This window comes from Lepidochelys olivacea, assembly GCF_965140295.1.
Source record: "Lepidochelys olivacea isolate rLepOli2 genome assembly, chromosome: 12".
In the NCBI taxonomy this organism is placed as follows: Eukaryota; Metazoa; Chordata; order Testudines; family Cheloniidae; genus Lepidochelys; species Lepidochelys olivacea.
Genome location: NC_140422.1, coordinates 35186449 through 35208274, shown reverse-complemented (window position 1 = coordinate 35208274; position 21826 = coordinate 35186449). Strand labels below are relative to the sequence as shown.

Sequence of the window (21826 nt, the reverse complement as noted above, 5' to 3'; positions counted from 1 at the left end):
CACTTCTCTTTGGAATAGCCCATCTGTCCTACCAGACCCGTTTAGCCCAGCTTTATCTCACATTTTCATCTTGAAAGGAAAACACATCCTGGTTCCCCAGCTGGGTCTTTGATGCCAAGATTGTTTTATAACCCTGCTGAGGAGAAAATAGATCTCCCTGGTGTCTAGCAAAAGTTTGTCCTCAATTCCATTCGGACAGTGTTAACTTCCTGACGCGCTCAGCATCCTCTGCCAAGCTACAGACACCACATTCTTGGATGGCTGTGATTAATGCATAGGCGGACAGCTGTTAGAAAGTGGTCCCACCCAGAGGCATGTACCTCGTTCTGTGACATCTCTTACAATGATACCAGCCTACATTGCCCATTTGTTAACATTTCAAACAAGTAAACCTCAGGCTTCTTCCCAGGCTGCCCCCTCATGCATGGCAAGAGCTCCCTGGAACCATCCAAAACATCATGTTCCTCCTTAAAATTCTCCTTTGCCATGCCTACAATGGCTAGACCACTGGTGTGCAGAGATCACTGCTTCCCATATCGACTCGTTTCTTTGTGCTTCCCTTGTGTGTCCTCGTCTGTTGTCTCTCATCTCATACTTAGATTGTAAACTCTTTGGGGGGCAAGGACCATCTTTTTAGACTGTTTCTGTACAGAACCCAGCACACTGGGGTCCAGATCCATGACTGGGGCCCTTCGGTGTTACCAGAATACAAATAATAATTTTTTAATCTGGCTTCATCCCTCCTTTGGCACTTAACTAATAAGGACTCAATCCTTGCCCCACCCCTGTGAGGTGGGTATTCGCCTTAGTTTACAAAGGTGAGCCAAAGAGATAGGCCACTTGCCCAAGGCCACAGGTTCGTCAATGTTAGAACTAGGAGGGTCCCTCAGGAATTTCTAGCTCTCTGCTCAGAGTGCACTTGCTCCCTCAGGGCCAGATTTTTGAAAGGGTGCCAGCTCTCACAATTGCTCTAAATGGAAATGCCTGGATGCTGAACTCTTTTGAAAATCTGCTCCTCTATCTTCTTGGTGTAGTATGCAAGTGGGGTGCGAGAGTAACACAGTAGTTCGCTTCGTTATCTTACGGTGTATCATGCTCACCAAGAGAAGGACTTATAGAAAGCTGCTGAAATAAGAACCTCAAGGTGCTTTAGGCCACCACTTCTCTTAGCAATATATTCTGAGTGTTTGTCTACTGTATTCTCACAGGGTGACTGATCTCCCACAGCTGTTTACAAGAGGGGTCCTCTAGGTCTATGATGGACTGTGCTTTCATGATATTTGCAAAGCATTCCTAAGGACTCAGTTGGTTTTGTGAGCTTGGACCTCGATCATCTTTAGCTCATAGCTATAATGTTCTTTGTGTACCCTGAGTTTGAACCCCACTGTAAATAGGCTTATATTTAAGTCTGACACTTAATAGCACTAAGATGTGCTTGGCTCTGAAGGAGCGGGGAGATGAGGGAAATTGCATACAGCATTTGACTGTACACACAGTACAGCTGGTGGTGAGTAAACGCTCCAGAAGGGGTTTGCATTAGGGATCCCTTGTCTGTTGATTCAACTCAGCAATCCTATTTTAACCACAGCCGGGAAGATATAGGGGCTGGTTTCCATTTACACTTTTGCACTGCTCCTGCTATACCCTAAAGTAGCACAAATGTAATTTAAGTGTCTTAAAGAGAGCCTTTAGCATAAATGAGACTCAGGCCCATAGCTGGCATAGGTGCCTGAAAACCTTGCCGAGCTGCATTTGACAAATCATGGCAGGGCTCAGAAAGAACGTGCCCACATACCAGGCATGGTGCTTTGTATTTATAGCCTCAGATTATTTCAACCCATTATTAAAAAGAATGTATGTGAGGAATTGTATGGCTCAGAGACACTGTAATGTGCCAGGGAGCCTTTTGCAGGTTCGCATCAAGCCCATGTGAGAAACATTTCTACCAAGGAGTCAGACTCCCTACGACTGCAACATAGTCAGAAATCTCAGGTGAAGAGATGTCCAGGTCAAAGAAAGAAAAGTATCCTCTTGCCCCACAGAAAGGGGTTGTGACATTTCACGGTGCAATCCCGACCAGTGAGGGATTATGTCCCTCCCTGTCCTGCAAATTTAGGTGCCTCACAATGCTTTGCTGTTTAACTTCCAACCTGACCCGCTTACAAATACTCTACCAGCCTGCAGGGCACACCTAAGTGTCTGTGTATAGCTTCAGCCCTGGTCCAGCAACTCTGACCCCAGCAGCCTGTCAGCAACATTAGCTTCCACCAGCCTGGGTTACTATTTGCAGGGTGACCCCAACACACTCCCAGTCCTCAATTTCACCCAAAAGGGGTGTTCTGCCCTGTCCAGCCCTTTCCTGCAAAGTGCAGCTATTAAAGGTCTGTTGCCCCTGTAAAGGGTCAATATTCAACAGTTTGCTACTTTAACTGGAGTTACCAAATAGTTCAGTTTAAACTCAGTGCTGGATTGGTTTAAGAATAAAAAATGAAACAAGTTTATTAACAAAAGAAGAAAGGATTTTAAGCGAATTCAAGTCTCAGTAATGGTTACAAGAGAAATTAAGATAAAACACTTTCTAGTAGCCAACACTTAACAAGCTAGACTTGGTTCATGGTAAAATCCTTACCCCATGTTCCCAATAACAGGGCTGACCAAATTCTCAGGTTGGGATCCCCCCCATTTCAAAAGGCTGGTTTCTTTGTTATATTAGGTGTGAGAGAGAGAACCTGGGGTATTTTCCCCAGGGCTGTAACCAGGGCAGAGCAAGCGGAAAAGGTGGAACCAAGGTGCAAAGCCAACAAGATGGAAAAATTGGGCTAAAAAACTGTAGAGGAGCACAAATATGCTTTTTCTTATTCTCTCCTATTTTTTTTTTGACCAATGGGTTTTGCCCTGGGCCTTTGCACATCTGGCTCATACTTACAGCCCTAATAGGCAATAGCAGTATAGGTTGCAGATAGCTCATGCTATGAATAGCTTTTGTGGGCAGGTGCATGGTAGAACATGTTGCTTAAGAAGAGATAAGACAAAGGGGCAGATGCTCTGCTGGTATCAGCTGTCATAGCTCCACTGAAGTTAATGGCAACTGACACCAGTGGAGGTTCTGGTCAGAGATATCAGTGAGAGAGTAATAAGACTGTGGACAAGGCCCTAGGTTCCCCCTCTGGCAAGCTAGACCTCAGTTTTGCAGCAAGGGCCCTGGGTGTTTTGCAGCACCCTGGTGCAGAAGACCAGAAATTCTACAGGAGTTTTGTTTAAGATGACACAGAGGGTTTTTAATTAATTAAATGTGGAAACGACTATTACAATCCACATGGCGGCCCCTGTGTATTTATTTTGCTATTACATTCAATTTATATGACCCTGCCCACATTTCCAATGGGCCACCGGTTTTTGCATTGATTGTGAGTTTGGGGAACTGAGTAGGGGGACTGTTAGGGGCTTTTGCATCTGGGAGGTGGAGGAGGCAGTTTGGGATTGTGGAATAAGCACATTAGCTACCAGAAGTGCTTTGCTAAAATAATGAGCAGTGAAATAGTTAATGCTGTTGCCATTTATGGGGGTCATCTTTTTTAATGTTAATAACCCATAAAGGTGATTGGGCAGTTCATACTCCTCAGAGCTATTGTGTCAGTCTGGCTGCAGGCTAAGAAGACAAACTTCACTATGGGATTGTCTACACAGGGCACTCAGGAAAAGTAATCCAAATTAACTAACAGTGTGAATTTAAAGTGGACTAGTTAAACTGCATTAAACCCCTGCGTGGAAGCTCTTTGGGTATGCCTACATTGCAGCAGCTAGAGGGGCTGTGTGTGACAGTAAGCATCCCACACATTACTGTAATCTTTGTACAAAATATACTGCGTAAAGTATCATTTGAAAACTAATAACTCACTGATCATTTATATTCCTGTGTGATGTATGTACACAGTGAGTATTAAGAGTTATAGATATAGGCTAAAACTCTGACTAAAGTTTGTTTAAACAAGGCATGTCCAGGGAAGTTGGTAAACAAGTCTGCCCTAGACAAAGGAATGTGTTTTTGATTCTCTGACCAACCTGATCTTCAGCCAAAAAATGGTCCATTTTTACATATTAGGTAAACAAAGCTATTAAGCTAGCAAGTGGGGGAAGAAACAGCATGGAGCTTCCTTTACCACCAGACTTCTTGTCACCTTCCCCACAGCTTGAACAGTAACCTTCAGACAAATCCATTGCAAAGCTTCACCAGTCTATAAAGACAGGGAATCTGAACCTCAAGTGATAAGCAATTGAATCAACTGATTGTATACAATACTACTGCATTATAAGAGTTAGGTATTTTCTGAAAGCTAATGAAACTGGTGATTAATATCATCATGAAATGTATGTGAGGAAATATGGATACTTAATGCTATTATGTTTTAAAGTCTATGGCCAAACAGGGAAAAATAGTTTCCCTCCCCGACAGGAGAGAAGACAGCTTTCTGGATGCTAGAATGCTAGATTGTTACCAGTCAGTAGGAAGTCATTTTGGAGTTGGAAAATCCAGAGGAGAAGCCATTGTCATGCAAGTGTGCAGGGGCATTAACTGTCTCCTGCTATGCAGGACTCTGACTCTCAGCAATGTACAGGACATAGTGGATGGCTTTGCAGCAATGGGGTTCCTGAACTGCGGTGGGGCAATAGACGGCACACATGTCCTACTTTGACACCAGCCCACCTTGCCACAGAGTACATCAGCAGGAAAGGGCTACTTTTCTACAGTTATGAAAGACTTGGTGGATCGCCAGAGACACTTCCCTGATATCAATGTGGACTTGTCAGGTAAAGGGCACAATGCTCAGATCTTTCAGAACACAGGACTGTTCAGAAAATTGCAGGCAGGGACATTCTGTTCTGACCAGCAGGTTACCATTGGCAATATCAAAATGCCTGTAGCGATTCCGAGGGACCCAGCCTACCCCTTGCTCCTGTGGCTCATGAAGCTGTACGCTTGTTATGTTGACAGGACCAAGGAAAGATTCAGGTACCAGCTCAGCAGATGCAGAATGACTGTCCAATGTGCTTTTGAAAGATTTAAGGGAAGCTAGCAGCGTTTACTCACTAGATTGGATCTCACTGAGAAAAATATCCCAATGGTTGTAGCTGCCTGTTGCGTCCCATATAATAGCTGTGAGGCAAAGGAAGAAAAGCTGCCCCCAGGGTGGACGACGGAGGTGGAGCGGCTGTCTGCTGACTCTGCACAGCTGGACACAAAGGCCATTGCAAAAGCTTGAAGAAGTCTGTGAAAGGCACTTTGACATTCAGCCACAGTAACGTTCTGTGCTGGGCTGTTCTCTCAGCCTGAAGTGTTGGGTGCTGTTAGGAATTGGGTAGCCCTCGCTGTACATTTATAAATACAGCTGGGTATTTTCTTGAACCCAGGAGGGCTTCCTTTGTTGCTCTACATTTACAAGTTACTGGGTGCTTTGAGTACCACTGTTCATTCTTCAATATGTGTTGTGAGCTATCATTTTATTTTCAAAAAATAGAAAGGTATTGAGTTGCAAAAACCTGTGCAGAAAAACAACGCCCAACTTTGCACTACAAACTTTTGACACAGATTAATGGGATGGGACTTTGAAAGTGGAAAGGCAGCAAAATTTCTGTCCATTTCAGTGCACATACATTGTCCATTGTGGCTCTCACAGGTCAGCGTCTCCCTGTCCTCAGCCCCGCAGCCGGAGAGCCAGCATGGCAGGCACAGCTGCTCCCAAGCAGCCAGAGGGGGCAGCAAGCTGCACAGGTCCCAGGCTGCTGTTGCTGATGCTCTGCCAGACCAGCAGGGTGCAGAAGTGTGCTGGCAAATGGTTACTGTCACAACGAGGGACGGCGCTCTGTACTGAGCCGCAGGAAACTGGAGTTCTTTTGGTTTTTATCTTAATTTTTATTAAAAGAATACGTATCTATCCGCCCAGGCCCTTTTAAATCGCCAGGCCCGTGGGCAATTAACCCCTTGGCCCCCTCTCCCATTGGCATGCCTGGATACAAGGGATATCCCTGTGTACATAAATGAACAGCTCTGCATGCCCAACAGCCAAACCCAACAGGGGAATGTAAAGCAGATAACAATTCTGCCTCCTCTTATATGATGAGTAAAACAATGAAGAGTAGATACCTGTGTCATACCTTGGGGACAGGATGGGAGCCATCTTTAAATATAAACACTTTAAGGGAAAATGCACGCACACTATCAGCCGAGGTCCCTTCCCTTCATTGGGCTTGGCTTGCTAGACTGTGGAGGAGTCTCGAAAGGTCCTGCTCTGTGACTTGGCTGGACCCAACCCCCTTCTTCCCCACCTCCTCCTCCTCACGGTTCATGGCAGGGGTCTCTGTCTCAGGCACCTTTAAGGTGTTCACAGTGGTTTGTGGGGTGCTGGTGGGTCTCCATCAAGCATGGCATGCAGCTTGTGGTAAAAGAGACAGGTCTGCAGCTCAGCCTCAGATTGATTGTTGGCCTCCCTGGCCTCATGATATGCCTTCCACAGTTCCTTCACTTTCATGTGACACTGCTGCAGATCCCTGTCCTACTGCTTTGCCTGAGACTCCTGTGCAATCTTTCTGTAGATGTCCACATTTCTACAGCTGGTCCATAGCTGACCTTACACAGCCTTTTCTCTCCCATAGGATCACGCGAACCAATTCCTCCTGTCTACTCCAGGCATGAATGGGTCGAGCAAATGGAGCTCGCATGGTCTCTTGTGCAGAACAAGGGAGCGCGGCTCGGTGTGCTCCACCAAGGTAGGCAATCAGGAAAAGACATTTCCAAAACACTTGGGAGATTTTAAAGGAATTGTGTGGCTTCCAGTCTCCATAACTCATGAGTAGTGCGGTTTACAACTGTGGCCAGAGCAATCACTGTCACAGGGATTAGGACACTGTGGGACCTGAGCTGTTGGAGAACTGTTAGGGATGGCACAGGTCGTGCAGTGTCTACACTCACATTATGTTGACTTAGGTAGCTCGATGAGGGCTCCACACGGTTCGGGAAGGTGGTTTTACTGTGTCGTTGTAATGGGGCACTTATGTCAGATGGAGTGTAGACATGAGTCAACCTAATTTTGTAGGGTAGACCAGGCCTATATATAACCTACTGTTCAGTGTCTATTGTAGATTCATAGATTCCAAGGCCAGAATGGACCACTGTGATCTAGTTTGACCTCCTGTATATCATAGGCCATAGAACTTCCCCAAAATAATAGATTCCCCTCTGTGCCCGATCGACAGAAGATGTGAGTTTGTTACAACCCGAGCTACAGAGCTTGGCCTCTCAGTTAAAGATTTACGCTTTCAGCTTTGGAAGTCCCTGATTCAATCCGCGGTACGTCGGCCAAGATGGTAGCTGTCCCATTTGCACAGCACCGAGCACCTCGGGATCTTAATTGAGGTGCCCAGGTGCTAGTGTGCTATAAATAAATAAAAATAGGTAGCCCAGGCCAGCCTCCTAAATAAAGCCATTGAAAAATTAAACATTAAAAACAAGGGGTTGGCATCTGTTTTTGGTATGGGTTTTATTTCACAATTCAGAAAACAAAACAAAGATATTTAACAGTTTTGTATTTAGAAAAATTATTGTTTTATAAACAAAAAGACAGCCCCGTAAAGATCATGCAAAGGCAAAACCCATTTACACTAAACTTTTGTACACAGGAAGTAGTAAAAACAAAAAACCCGTTTTTCATAGAAAAAAAGCAAATACATAAACTGCAGGCAGAGGCAGCCTACGGTCAATAGCTATTCAACTCAATAGCTGCTTCAAAGCCAGGTAAGAGCAACAGAAATGCAGTTACTAGGGAGGGGTTTCAAATGATTTAATTCCCAACATCAATTGCCTTAAAATTTTAGTGTGACACTAAAATAAAAACCAAAGTGACTTCTTATATTTTAGTGGGGTTTTTCCCCTCTTTGCTGTTCTCCTGTATCCACACTCCGCATAATGAAAAAATCAAAATAGGAGCCAAATTCTGGCACACAAACTCCTGCTCAGTAGCACCTTACTGTGTTAATGGTCCCATTGACTTCAGGTACTCTGCCCTAGATTGCTTCCAATGCACATTAACTCCAGTGGGACTACTTGTGGGGCCCTGATTCAGGAAAGCACTGCAGTAACTCTGCAAAGTTTCCCAACGAAACTTGTTATGTTCTCTGGAAATCCAGCGTGTGGAACCAGATTCTTTTCAGTGGCAATTGTGTGACATGATGTTTCTGGTTGATTATATTGGTGTTGAAATGAAACTTACTCGCCAGCAATGAAAGCCTATGAGGCCTCAATTCAGCGAGGTGCTTAACTACTGGATCCCTTAGGCCCAGATTTTCCAAGGTATTTAGGTGCCTAATGCCTGTTGAGCTCAGTGGTAGGCACCTAAAGACCTTTAAAAATATGACCCCCTTGACATCAGTGAGGCTACTCACATGCCTAAAGTGAGGCACATTCTTAAGAACCTTGCTGAATCAGGGCATTTGATAATATAAAGACAAGGGGACACTGCCCCTAGAAACTCTATTGAAACATATTAGATTGAAAAATGCTTGGAAAGACGGATGTAAAATCAGTATATATTTGGCTAAAAACAGAGCCTGTTCCTCCTAAATATGGGCAGCTGGTATATACAATTGAACACAACTAAAGATATGCCTTAATAATGCCAGGCAGGATGTGACCCTTCCTAAATACGATAGAGATATTATTTAACTAATAGCACCCAGAACCTCAAAGAATGGTTGCTCCTCAAATTCCTGATTTATCTGTTGAACAGCACCTATAAAACTAACCAGAGACACAGACTTACGCTAATACCAGTTTCTGAAAATCCAAATTGTTTGGCTGTAGATAATTCAAGGTATAGAATGAGGATATCATTTATTTTATATTCACAACTTCACTTTTTATGTTTTTCACCTTCCTCTTTTGTAAGAAAGATAAATTCTTGGTCAATTGAATTTGTACATATGCTTCTTGGTGATTCTCAGATTTTCCTGTTATTCCAGTCCAGATTTCTTTCCCTCCTTCTACAAGATGACTGATTCTCACAGACAGGGTAATGGAGCAGTGATGTTCTACTTTGACTGGGATGTACAATAGAACTAAACATGAGCCCAATCCAACACCCATGAATTCAATGGAAAGGCTGCCACTGACTTCAGTGGACAATTGATTGATCCTTATTACATTTTTCCAGTTCTATCCTCAGCTATTGAAGGTGTAACTCCTATTTGGCCTGTGGAGGCCACAGATTCATACTTCAAAATGTGGTGGGATTAAACTAGCCTGTTTCCAATGTTATCATTCATAATAGGCAAAACAAGGAACCTGACTTAACTCACTGCCAAGATTTCAGTCATTTCCTAACAGGCACTTTTTAAAGACACATTCCAGCTATTTGTCACATAAATTTACCTTGAAAATGTAAATGGTTTTCCTTACTATAAAGCAAACACAACATACCTTAGAAGACCACATTAAATAAATAAAGACTAGGTGTTTACCAGAGCCATTCCAAAAATATGTTTGCTGTGTGTAACTTCTCGAAAACGAGCAAACCTGCTCAGTTATGAAAGGTCTCTTTTTAAACTCAGATTTCACAAGGAAAGGAAACCTCAGTTATGAAACAAAGGGACTGACAAATGTAATTTCCGTGCTGATTTCATGGAGTTTAAAAATTAAATAAAATAAGTGCTTATCCATATAATGCTATTGGTCTACATTTTGGAATAGGTTTATAGCTGGTTTTCCTATCCCTCTTTAATTTAATTTAAACATAGCCTGGACATTGGAAGGCTATGGAAAGCCATGAAACATCTGCCAGATAGAGTGGCTAAATAATTGTAACAGTAAGTGAAATATTCCTCATATGTTACATACTAAAATCGAGTTACTGAGTGAAGGGATATCTTTTTACATCAACCAAAGAGATAAAGATTATGTTGCCTTGTAATGTAATGTAAGTTACTGTATGTCTGACCATTAAGGGAAAAATAGTTTTGTGCTTAGACCAATTCTAATAACCCCCTAAAAGTTGTGAACAAATTAGCTTCAGCCATAAATCACAAGATTGCTATCTTATCTTACAGGGCAGTTTCATACTAGGCCGATTTTGTGGCTAGTTTTAATTCCTTCTAAACCATTCTATGCAATGTATTTAAACAGCTGTTCGGAGCAGTGTGACTCAAATTATTAAATATAAATTCAATAGAAGACCTATAAGTTTTAAAAACACAACACTTTTGATTCCAGATGCTCTCAGACACAGAAATCATGTTGGAAGCTAAGATCACTATATGCTATCGATTGTATGCAAGCAAACAATCCAACCCCATGCCGTATATTTAAATCCTCAGAACTGTACAAAAAATCTTCATAAAGATAAAGTGAACATACTTTATATAGTTGCACCCATTTCTAACAAAAATAAGATTAACTTTTTATCACTGCTTAACTACTACAGACAAAACCAGCACTGCTGTATACAACAATAAATTGCATTTAACTGTAAATAAAAAAAAAAACCGGTGTGTAGCATAATACAGAGATGTGCCAGGACAGGAGCGCTAATTCCACAACTTCTCATAGGAAACCCAAATTCCTAACTAACTGCTAATGTTTGGCCAGCAAACACCAACACCCCATTTTTGGTTGGCTGGGGTCCTTGTTTCTCAGGGGTGGGGATTGTCATCACCTTTTCTTATTTTCACCACATTTTTCAGACAACCTCATCTCCAAGAGTCCTTCAGGCAGCCACGGACATCCGACCTCATGTTACATCATGACACCACTTGACCTAATGCAATATGCCACAGATCTGACTCAACGTTTCCTATGCACATGTGAGCTGATTAGGTAAACACGAAGGTTTTGCTTTTAAAACAGAAAAGCCAACCCTGCCATACAAACAGTTCCAAAGAAGTCATATGCCCCACCCCACAAAAGGAGCAGCTTTAAAACTATGTTTTAAAGGGCCCCCCATCCACACAATATTTCACTATGTATTCCACCTTGCCAACCATGTGTTGATACTTCCATTGGGGCAGGTACTTCAAGACCTAAAACACTATCTGTGGACCAGCCAGGGGTTCCGATGTTTGTTGTAAATGAATCCACACTCAAGCTGTTCAGCACACCGCTTTTGGAATTTGAAGTTACAACAGTCTGAATGCCCTAGAGTTTACAAAAAACAAAACGCTGAACTGGTGCAGATGTGATGTGGACAGTTGAGTCAGAATCTTTCTTCCCTGAAAGAAATCGGCAAGGAGAATGTGTTCAGAGCAGATGCCATCAAATGAACTTTGCTGTCCCTCAAGATCAGTGGATTGTTCTCCAGAAGAAACTTGCACCTTCCCGGGGAATTTACTGCTTCACGGAAAAAATTCGGAAAGCCATCCCTTCACTGGGACTCTTCAAGCTGAAAAAGAACAATCATTATGAACCTTAGGGAGATGCAGCAGCTCCCCACATAGTCACTTCAGTAAGGAGATCAGTGGCTTCAATTATTCATTTGATTTGAATGCATGTTTATTTGCACATCTGCATTCTGAATTTCTGAAGCACTTGAGCTTCCATTACTCCCAGTTCAGGAGTTTCCATTACCACACTGAGCCCTGAGGCATGTATTTTTCACAGAAAGGCACGCATTCATAGCTGGTGAAACTTAAGAGTGCACTGAAAAGCTGCTACCTACATGACCACCTCCCACAAGATTCAATACGGGAGACCGGTGAGCCGTCACCACGACAAGGGAGTCAGTGCAAGTGGCAAGGAGGCCATGAGTACCACACCAAAAGCAAAAGTGTAAAGGTTGAGGGCCATCCATAAGCACGGACTCCATGGGTGCTCAAGGGCTCAACCACCCATGGGAAAAAAATAAAGGGTGCTCAGCACCCACAAGCCACAGCTGTTTGGCAGCAGCGCCAATCAGCTGTTTGTAGGGGCCACCGATCAGCTGTTTGGATGCTGGCAGGAGATGCTCGGGTGAGAGCGGAGAGCAGTAAGCGGCAGGAGGGGGACCTCAGGGGATGGGGTGGAGTGGGGACGGGGCGAGGGCAGGGCCTTGGGGGGGGCGGAACGGGGGCAGGAAGAGATAGAGCAAGGGTGGGGCCTTGGGGGAAGGGACGGAGCCTCGGGGTGGGAGCGGAGCACCCACGGGAAAAAATAAAAGCAGCTGGGTCTCTGGAGACAGTCTCAGCTCTAGAGATCTCTCTTTTCACTAATTCCTGATGTAAACTGTCTTGGGAAATATTTCTCAGTCCAGCACCCCTGGGGGAAGTGAGGGCGAGAGAGAGAAAGAAAGAAATCTGGACACTGCGTTTCCTCCTAATCATTTCTGCTGACAGGACTGAGCAACAGACACTTCTCCTGCTGGACTGGTGGAATTAACCCAATAAATTCTTCCTTGTATGTTAATTACACTGTGTGTTCCAAGGAACTGTTAGGAAGAACATAACAGTGGCAGTTTCCAGTCCACTGCCAATTGCAATTTAAAAAAAAAAAGAGGGTTTTTTTCCTGGTAAATGCACTTTGCATCCCACACATACTAGTGATGGCAACCCTACAGATTTCCCATCAGCACAATTCCCAAACGCTACGGACTAACCACAGGCAGCTTCTCTGAGTCTCATTCTCCCCTCCCCTTGAGCCGAACTGTGACCGTTTTCACACTTTGCATTTAAGTGAGATTATTAAATCTGTTAGGTTGCATTTTCAGAGTGCTGCACGTGCAAAATGTGTGCCTAAATTCAAGTGTGTTTCACATACAACTGCACCAATGATACATTCCACAGACCGGCCAGGCACATAATTGGGCATTAAAGCCTGCACTTCCTTGCTCCATCAGAGTAAAAGGACAATGTAGGTCTGCAGAAAAGCAAGATCCGAAAATCTGGGCCTTTTTGAATCTAGTTCCTCTTTTGTGTGTTAAGGATTTAATGTATTCACCATTGACAAGTGGCTGAGCAAACATCTTGAGGGGGCGTGTTCATGTACAAACTGAAACAAACAAAACGTTTGCACAGTGTAACTGCAAAAAATTTGATGCAGAACAACAACTGTATCCAAACTGACCCCCGGATAGCTCACCGGCCTTGTTTTAAGAAGATGCCAGCTTTATTCCATGCATGTCCTCCACTACTCTGTAATAGATTTGAAGGCATGAACGTCTGCAGCATGGGCTAAAGGACCCATGGGTCTGACCCAGCATGGCCATTCTCATGTTCTTATGCTATTAAATATATTAGACTTCCCAGAACTCAGTAGTGGAATACCCAAGTGAAAGCCACAAAGCTGACTGTACGATGAAAGATGCAGACCACGTGTTTATCTTTTCAGTGGTGTTAATTTGCCAGAATGTTTGAGGATAAAACTCATGTGAAACTGCTCCCCCAACATTAATAATGACTTTGCTAAAAACCAGAGTAAATTTTAAAGTGCTGTATACCCACTGAAATTTATTAACAGTGTATTCATATTTTGACTAGTTTAAACTAATTTGTAAACTAAGGAGACGCTTAATAGTATTACATCCTTAATATACGGAGTCCAAGAGTAATGCATTCAGCTGCAAAAGGCAAAGAAGGGATGACACACTGTTTTGTTCGTTTGCTTCTCTGAGTTTACACTGACATGTTAGAATCACTTACCTTGTATATTCAATTCCCATCAGCCACATTTTCACAAACTGATCGCAAAAAAGAAAAGTGACCCTACCTCTCAGATTGGACGCCATTCTTCAAGGAGCCAGTGTAATTTTTCTTCTTGTCCACAGGCATTACATCCACGTAACCGCCAATCTCATCTTTAACGACTCCAGCGTGCACGGCCGTTTTGCAGATACTGGAACTCTGAAAGATCATAAAGTAAATTAATTTAGCTGGGGTTCCAAGACCTTTTTCTGACGACTAGGAAAATAAGGAAGAACGAAGGGAGACTTATGGGAACGTTGTTTGTCTTCCAGCCTGAGCAGTGAGAAAGGACTCTACAGATCACAGAATCATAGAGACGTAGGGCTAGAAGGGACCTTGAGAAGTCATCTAGCCCAGCCTCCTGTGCTGAGGCAGGACCAAATAAACCTAGATGAGCTCTTGCAGATGACGCATGGCCCCTGCTACTAATTGCAAAGGGTGAGAATTCAGCATGGCTGGCACAGGGAGGTGTAGTGACCGCCCTATGGAGGGTAAGCAGTATTTCTACTACTTCTCTCAACAGGCTGGTCAAACAGCCCATTGGTCTCAACAGGAACTCTGCTAAGGGGAGATTATCCAGAGAATGACAGGTTTCAGAGTAACAGCCGTGTTAGTCTGTATTCGCAAAAAGAAAAGGAGGACTTGTGGCACCTTAGAGACTAACCAATTTATTTGAGCATAAGCTTTCGTGAGCTACAGCATCCGATGAAGTGAGCTGTAGCTCACGAAAGCTTATGCTCAAATAAATTGGTTAGTCTCTAAGGTGCCACAAGTCCCCCTTTTCTTTCAGAGAATGACTGAATCAATGGATTTACCAGTCAGCTAGGCCCTGTCTACTAGTCCATGAGCCCTCTTTTGGGGCTGCAATGGCACTTCTTGACCTCTTCAACCCTGCCTTTGTCCACATGAGAGGGTGTGGCCACTTTGCATTGTCAGAGGTTTTGCAACTGTTTGCTGGTGTGAAACAGCAGAGATCCTTGGTGAATCTGGCCTAAAAAAATAACTTGAGAAGCGTTAGATCCCATCTTTAACTTGAGACGCGTTAGGTCCCATCTTCCCAAAAGCTAAAATGAGCTTTTCATCATTGTCTGGTTTTTAGAGGTGCTGAGAACCCACAGCTCCCACTGACTACACCAAGCATAGCAGGCAATCATGAAAATGAGGCCTGCAATCTCTGTATTGCACACTGCTTCTGTTTTTTATTTTATTTTGTTTTGTTTGCTGCAAGAACAGAACCTACCAGCAACTGATGACTAAGCTACAAAAACATCCAGGAAATAGAGTGATAGCAGAGAAGGCTCACTATGAACTTGGACGTGAACCTTCTAAAAAGATTATACACTGCTAGGGAGCAGAACAAAAATCAGCTCTAGTACTGAGGATCGGAACAGGTGAAAATTCAAAATCCACAAACTTCTTGATCTTTAAAAATCAAACTTTCACTGCAGAACCTGCAAAGCAATATTCCAGCGGCATCTGCATACTATAGATCATGCTCGCTCGCTCTCCAAGGCCTTAAAAGGCAGGTTTGCCCTCATTCCCTATATATTTATCACTTTGGATTGCCTATCTCTTGGCAGCTTTCGCAGTTTTAATTGCCAGTTTGGTTTTGCTTCTATATATGGGCAAGACAGCACAGGAACACTTTGTTTGGAAGATATGCTTTGAATTTGCTCTAGTATGCAATGGGAAATCTGTAAATCTAAAATTGGCTCATTAAATTAAACTGTCCTGAATAAACTGTCCAAGGCGATTTGTAACACTCTCCACGGGGACACATCCTTAACGGTGTTCTTTCCAAGGCATTCCTTTCTTCCAGAACTTGCTGTTCCTCTGCTTGTTCATTCTTTGGCCATTCTGTTTTTTACATACCGCTTCCCCTATCAGCCAATTGGGTTCCTATCTTCTATCTTGCCAATGAGTCTTTATCTTAATGAGTTGTTGGAAAAGTGTTCTGAAGATGGGAAGCACTAGGAGGATGGAGGAGTTTTCTCCCAAAAGGAAGGGCACTGGGGCCTCAGGGATCGCACAGCAAAAGATACCACATAGCAGGTTCTCTGCTTCTGCCTCAGCCCCACTTTCTTGGGATGGATCCTAGTATCTCTGGAATCCTGCAGAATTGGAATCTCCGGGGAGCCCTGTCTGGCACCAGCTGCATCAAACTATTAGCAATGAACAGGCCTATGAACTAAGGCCTAGTCTACACTAAAAATGAGGTTGACCCAGCTAGGTCACTCAGGGGTGTGAAAAATCCACAGCCTGAGCAGCTTCGTTAAGCTGACCTGACCCCCACTGTAGACAGCGCTGGGGCAACGGAAGATTTCTTCTGTTGACTAGCTTCTGCCTCTCGGAGAGGTGGATTGCCTACGCCAACAGGAGAACCCGTCCCACTGGCATAGGCAGTGTCTACACTGAAGTTGTGCCGCTGTAGCACCTCAAGAGTAGAGAAGCCGTAAGTCACCCATCAAGTCCCCATTTAGTGTGACTAGCCTGAAAACAAAGATGTCCTCCTCCTCGGGGGCTCGGCAACATGCTGTGGTTTCCACTGGTGATAAAAATCGGCCTCGTTATGCAGGCTTCCTTCTTAAGGAAATCTCTCCGCAGCTAATTGCCTCACAAATGAGACAGCTGGAGACTAAGCTACCTTTATCTCACAACAGCAGAGAGAGAGTCTCTCTCTCTCATCTCCTCAGGGTTCCTGAACATGAATGGGACACACATTTCCCTTTCAAGTGCAAGTCTCACCATGAACCAAGAAAGAAGGATGCACGATTCGTTATGTATACATTTCCCAGTGCTCCTGTGTTTCATAAAAGCTTAAAAACTCTCACATAGCTTTGATAAAGATCCCTGCTTGATACACAGCCCACAGCCCCAGAGACATTCCTTTCGACATTAGCAACCGTTGAATTTTTCTTCGCTGAATAAACGAAGGTGCAGACGGGAACAGGCCAACCTTTTATTTTAACCGCTACAAAGAACCAGGCCAACATTTTCAAACCTGGCTCTTACATTTAAGATCCAACAACCACATTTAGGTGCCTAAAACAGAAGCAACCTGATTTCCAGCACCACCAAGCACCTGCAGCTCTCATTAACTTCAGTGAGAAATGGCTGCCTGCAAAACCAGAAGTGAAACTGCAGATTTTTGTAAGGCAAAAACAAATAAGGGGAGGGAAAAATCCCTGTGGGGCCCCTTTATCTACCATAAAGAAACAAATCCCTCTTAAAAACAATCCTTTGCGGCTTCACCTTGCAACTTATGTATAGCATGTCCATCACCACAGAATATAGGCCAGCAATCTTTCCATTCTCCTCCACCACAGCTAGCATTAATATTACTCTCCTCTCTTTGTCCCTCCATACAGTCTAGCCAATCGTTAGTGCAAGAGCCTTCTCCCTTGCACATTCTGCTGCCTGGAACAGTCTGCTTCCCTCTGCCTCATTTCAGATCTCAGCTGAAACACCTCCCTTCTGTGCTGTATTGAAACCTGTGTTAAAATTACAAGCTATCACTTTAAGTTGTAAAGGGGTTCCTGGTTCTGCTTCCAGGCAAGGGGGCTCTGTCGGGAAGCCTGATATATGGCTCTTTCAGCAGTCAGTCTGAAAAAGAGCCAGCCTGGAGCAAGTGGGTTGAGTACTGCCTCTCTGCCTTAGGGGGCAGCCTGCTTTCTCTCTGTTTCTGGTTGTTGCTGTGTTAGGTTTCTGGATTCTAAGAAATAAAGTAGTGTTACCTTGCAAACCTCTAGGAACAGTATAAATGAAAGGGGGGGGGGTTCCTAACTCTCTACGCATATGCCATGAACATCACACCCTCCTCTTTGGCTGTGCCAGTTCATTTCCTTCTCCCACCAATATTATTTATCTCTGCATTTCAACTGCCTAACTCCGCAAGGCCTTTCGGGGTACAGTTTGTTTGGAAGCCAGCCCCATTCAAAAAGGAAGCACCGATGGAAACTGGAACTAATTGGAATGGGAAATAAGTGACGTTATTGCTGATAAAGAATGAAAAATCATCCATATTTTGGTTGATTTGGCTAAACCAGTCAGAGAGTTTAAGGTCAGAAGGAACCACCAGATCATCTAGCCTGACCTCCTGTATATCAAGGCCACCAACCGCACTCAGCATCCGCACACTAAACCCAACAACCAAAAGTAGATCTCGGTATAGCAGCTTGCAGGTGCCCCTCACAGCAAAGTCATTTTGTGGGGCGCGGATGGAGGGCTAAGTTAGCTTCGGTAGAAACTGAGGCCATGTTTCTGTCTCAGCCCATAACAATCCCCGTCCTAAACTTTTAACAGCAAACTTGGCTACCCAATCTGGTTTTAATCCAAACAGTTATTTGGCTTCTCTCTAAGACGTGGAAAGAGTCAACGACATCCATTTATTCTATTTCACTGGACAGTGATGTGTGCATTTCACTTGTGATCTTTCCAAGATGAGAATGTGACCATTGCTTATCCCAGCTTCAGTATCCAAGATGCCCAGCCATATGCCCTCCAAAACAGCAAAACTGTTAGACACAGCAGAAACTGATGGATTTTTTGAAGCAATGCAAGATGGAGTTTGTTGGCATGGTTCCTGCCGAAAGGGTATTGGCAGTTGTTCCGCCATGTCCCGTGTATACCACTTGACTCTGGAAATCTAGTGTAAAGAAGCTCTGACTTTTCTTAACCCTTCTATTGCTTGGAAACTGGATTCTTTTGGAGATGGGCCTGAGCTGTGAAGTTTGGAGCCAGATCTAAACTTTTCCCTACAGCATGTGCTCTAATGCTCTGTCCACTTCGGTTTTAAATGTCCAAATATACTAAGGTTTCCATTTTATCTCTGGAGGAACCATTCCATCATTCTGCTGAATCACCATGAAGAATTTCACCCTGGTTTTGTTATTAACACAATGCTGGCTATTTACATGTAATCCACCAGAGATGGTCAGAAGATAGCACCATTGCTTTGTAAAATATGCCAGCCTTTACATCTGTCTTGCATTTGTGGGAGGCCCTCAATGGAAATTTTTTCCAAAGTCTGTAACGGGAGCCAGGATTGGTCCATCCAGGCTGCCTATTGCCCATAAAAGATAGGGGTGAGAGAGCTTGGTTACACCTCTGCGGAGCTAAATCTCTCATATTGGAAAGACCGAAACCAAACTTGCAAGTCTAACAAAATGCATTATTAAAGTTAATGATGGGGCCCTTACAAATGCACCTGTTCCTGCTTTTGGAGCTTCATCCATTTAATGCACATGGCCATGTAATAAGGTGCATCAATGCATGGGCCCAACAAATCATTTTATGCTTGAAGCCAGGGAGGGGAGAGTTGTGCATGTGCTTTCATTTGTCTGTTTTTAACCACAATCAGTGTCCTGCTTTCCTCAAGGTCATGGAACATCTTTTTCTACACTGGAAATAACTTTTAGCAGAACTGCAGAACATCTGGATTTGATGACCTGCATTTGCCGCCTCCTCCTCCTTACTGTTCGCTTCCACAATTTATTGTGCACGTTTTAAGGCTCTAGCAATTACACTTCAGCAACACATTAGAGGTCTTACTATTTTGTCATTGATCATGAGTACCTTGGCTTCTTTGTCCCTGGTTGGTTTCCAAAACGACATTGACCTCACTTCCTATAAACATATGTTTCCCAAGCCCTTGACATCACGCAACCTAAAATAGCATCCTTATTTCTATGAGAAGAAAACAGAATCTTCTTTAAAGCTGTTAAAATCCCATGCTGCAGAGGTTAATTGCTCCTGGGGCTATGGACTAACCCAAGTAGAACCAAGTACAGCCAAAATCCTTTCTTCCTGATGCTGGAGCTTTGTTCTCTGTGGTAAAACAAACTTTCACATGCATCCTGGGATCATGTAAACATTGAAGCTCTCCAAGGCGGATCAGAAGGTTACAAGCTCATTGAATTGGATTCTGGTACCTACTTAGTAGTGACTTTATGATGCTAATGCCCACAGATTAGCAGGTTATTGCCCCGTTAACTCCTCTGCTGCCAAACCATTTTGCAGGTCAGGGTTTTGTGCTGCTGACATGACAGAGAGTGCGAGAGCACAAACTCAATGGGGAAAAATACTTTTTGTTTTCTTTAGTTAAGCTATTAAAAAGAACAGAGTCTGTGACATATATACACAAGTCCCAAGAAGGTGCCACTTTATGGATGGGAATCCACAGGGCCTATGAGAAGACTAGCATTTGTCTAGTTTTGTTTGTTGTCGGTTTTAATTTTTCTTCTGATTTGTGGCTTATGCTACGTCATTGCATGCCTTCTTGCAGAGCATTCCACACACACAGTACCCTCTGTGGGAAAGGCTTCGGACTAAATTCTCATTGCACTGAATGTTTGCTTATTTTGTCAGCCTTCCAGTCCTCGGATTTATTGTTAATGCAAAGAACTTTCCTATTTGTACCCCTCACTGTGCTTACAATCTTCTGCCACAGCTTTCTCAAGCCCCTTCTTCTCTATCAAGTCTACTCCTGTCTTTTCCTGCCATTCTGCTAACGCTCCTAAACTCTTCAACACATGCCTTGTTAGACCCATCATCTCTGACGCCCTGGCCATACTAGTTTAACGGAGATCTATCAAATCCTTGACAGAGCAGTATTTTTTCCCCCAAATCATATTCCATGCCCCCATTTATATAATCCCAAACTCAGAGATTCACAAGAAGTGGAGCTTGTGAACCAGGACACTAGTGCCTTTGAGTCAGTATAAATCATAAAATTATGCAGGACTGAGATGGTGGTATTTAATTAGTGCCTCAGGGACATCTTAGCAGCTATGGAGTTTTTTCAGATCAGATGCAAAATTGAGGTCTTGAGTGCTTGTCACCTTCAAAGATCTTATGATAGTCTTCACCACTCCTCCTGCTGCAGATCTAGTGTGGATAGCCACATTCTTCCCACTAGAATCATAGAATATTAGGATAGGAAGGGACCTCAGGAAGTCATCTAGTCCAAACCCCTGCTCAAAGCAGGACCAATCCCCAACTAAATCATCCCAACCAGGGCTTTGTCAAACCTGACCTTAAAAATCTCTAAGGAAGGAGATTCCACCACCTCACTAGGTAACCCATTCCAGTGCTTCACCGCCACTAAAACTTTCCCGGCTGTTTCTACTGGATAGTATTCTTCTCTACTTCCTGTGCTTATACAGTACACACACAGAGCGCATGCTATGGTTCCCAGCAAGGGTGGCTGTTTTTCAGAGATATCTGAAATCTTTCCTGCGTATATATTTTGGAAAGAGCTTTGGGGGAAAGGCGTTCTAGAAACGTAACATTTTATTATCACAATTATATGCCAATTTTTGGCTTATTATGTATCTAAACAGGCAACGGAATCATTGCCCTAATAGATGATTAGAGTAAACAGAAAACTGGCATGTGATTATAATGCAACTTTATTCATATAGCTTTATAAAAATATCAACTGAAATAGTTGCATGAGGTTCTTCTGATCAGTTAATTACCTGATCATTTGCCCAATGAAATTGTTATTCTTGGGACCTTGCAGGGACAAACTTATTTAACCATGTGCCAGTTCTGAGGCCAAACCACAACTGGCACCAATTTCAAATTCCTCTGTGTTTTTCCTAATTCTGCCTGTGACTACAAAGGTAAAAAAGAAACAACTCCGCTAACTAACATCAACAAAACAACAGGCAATTCTCCACCAAGGCCCACAAACTCCAGAACAAATCTCTAATGCCCGTTTTCTTTCTTTATTGATCTGGACATCTATAACAAACAAAAATGGAACCAAGACCTGCCCTCCCTCTCCAATGGAGCACTCTTTTTCCAGGTGGAAGTTTAGGCAGAGTTGATTCAACCAAATATGGAATGGTTCCAGCAATACCAAGCGTATTATTTCGTATACTCCCATGATCCTGCTAGGAATATTTTCCAATATGTTTGCACCTCCCCCATGTGGAGATGATCCATAAGAGCAATGAGAAGCTATACTAAGCCTGTTTTGTCAGTGGATTTTAGACACATGCTCTCTCTAAGTGGTGACCAAAAAAAAATAAAATAAAAAGTTCCTTTGCATATCTGTCCATTTATTTTTCCCCTGTCCATCCACATCAACTCGACAGCTGTTCACAGAGCTACAAAAAAAAACCAA

General features: G+C 43.4%; 1 protein-coding gene across 2 annotated transcripts in view; it reads right to left on the bottom strand.

Annotated features, from left to right (window-relative positions):
* Positions 1–7534: 7534 nt before the first annotated feature.
* The window catches only part of CRISPLD2 (cysteine rich secretory protein LCCL domain containing 2), a 40720-nt gene continuing 26428 nt past the window's right edge, over positions 7535–21826 (bottom strand). For both annotated transcript variants that reach the window (XM_084645070.1, XM_084645069.1), the window contains 2 exons: positions 13721–13854; positions 7535–11423 (listed from right to left, as the gene is read on the bottom strand). In XM_084645070.1, coding sequence (XP_084501196.1) covers positions 11369–11423; positions 13721–13854 — 189 coding nt within the window. In that variant the 3' untranslated portion in view covers positions 7535–11368. The remainder of the gene's footprint in view (positions 11424–13720; positions 13855–21826) is intronic.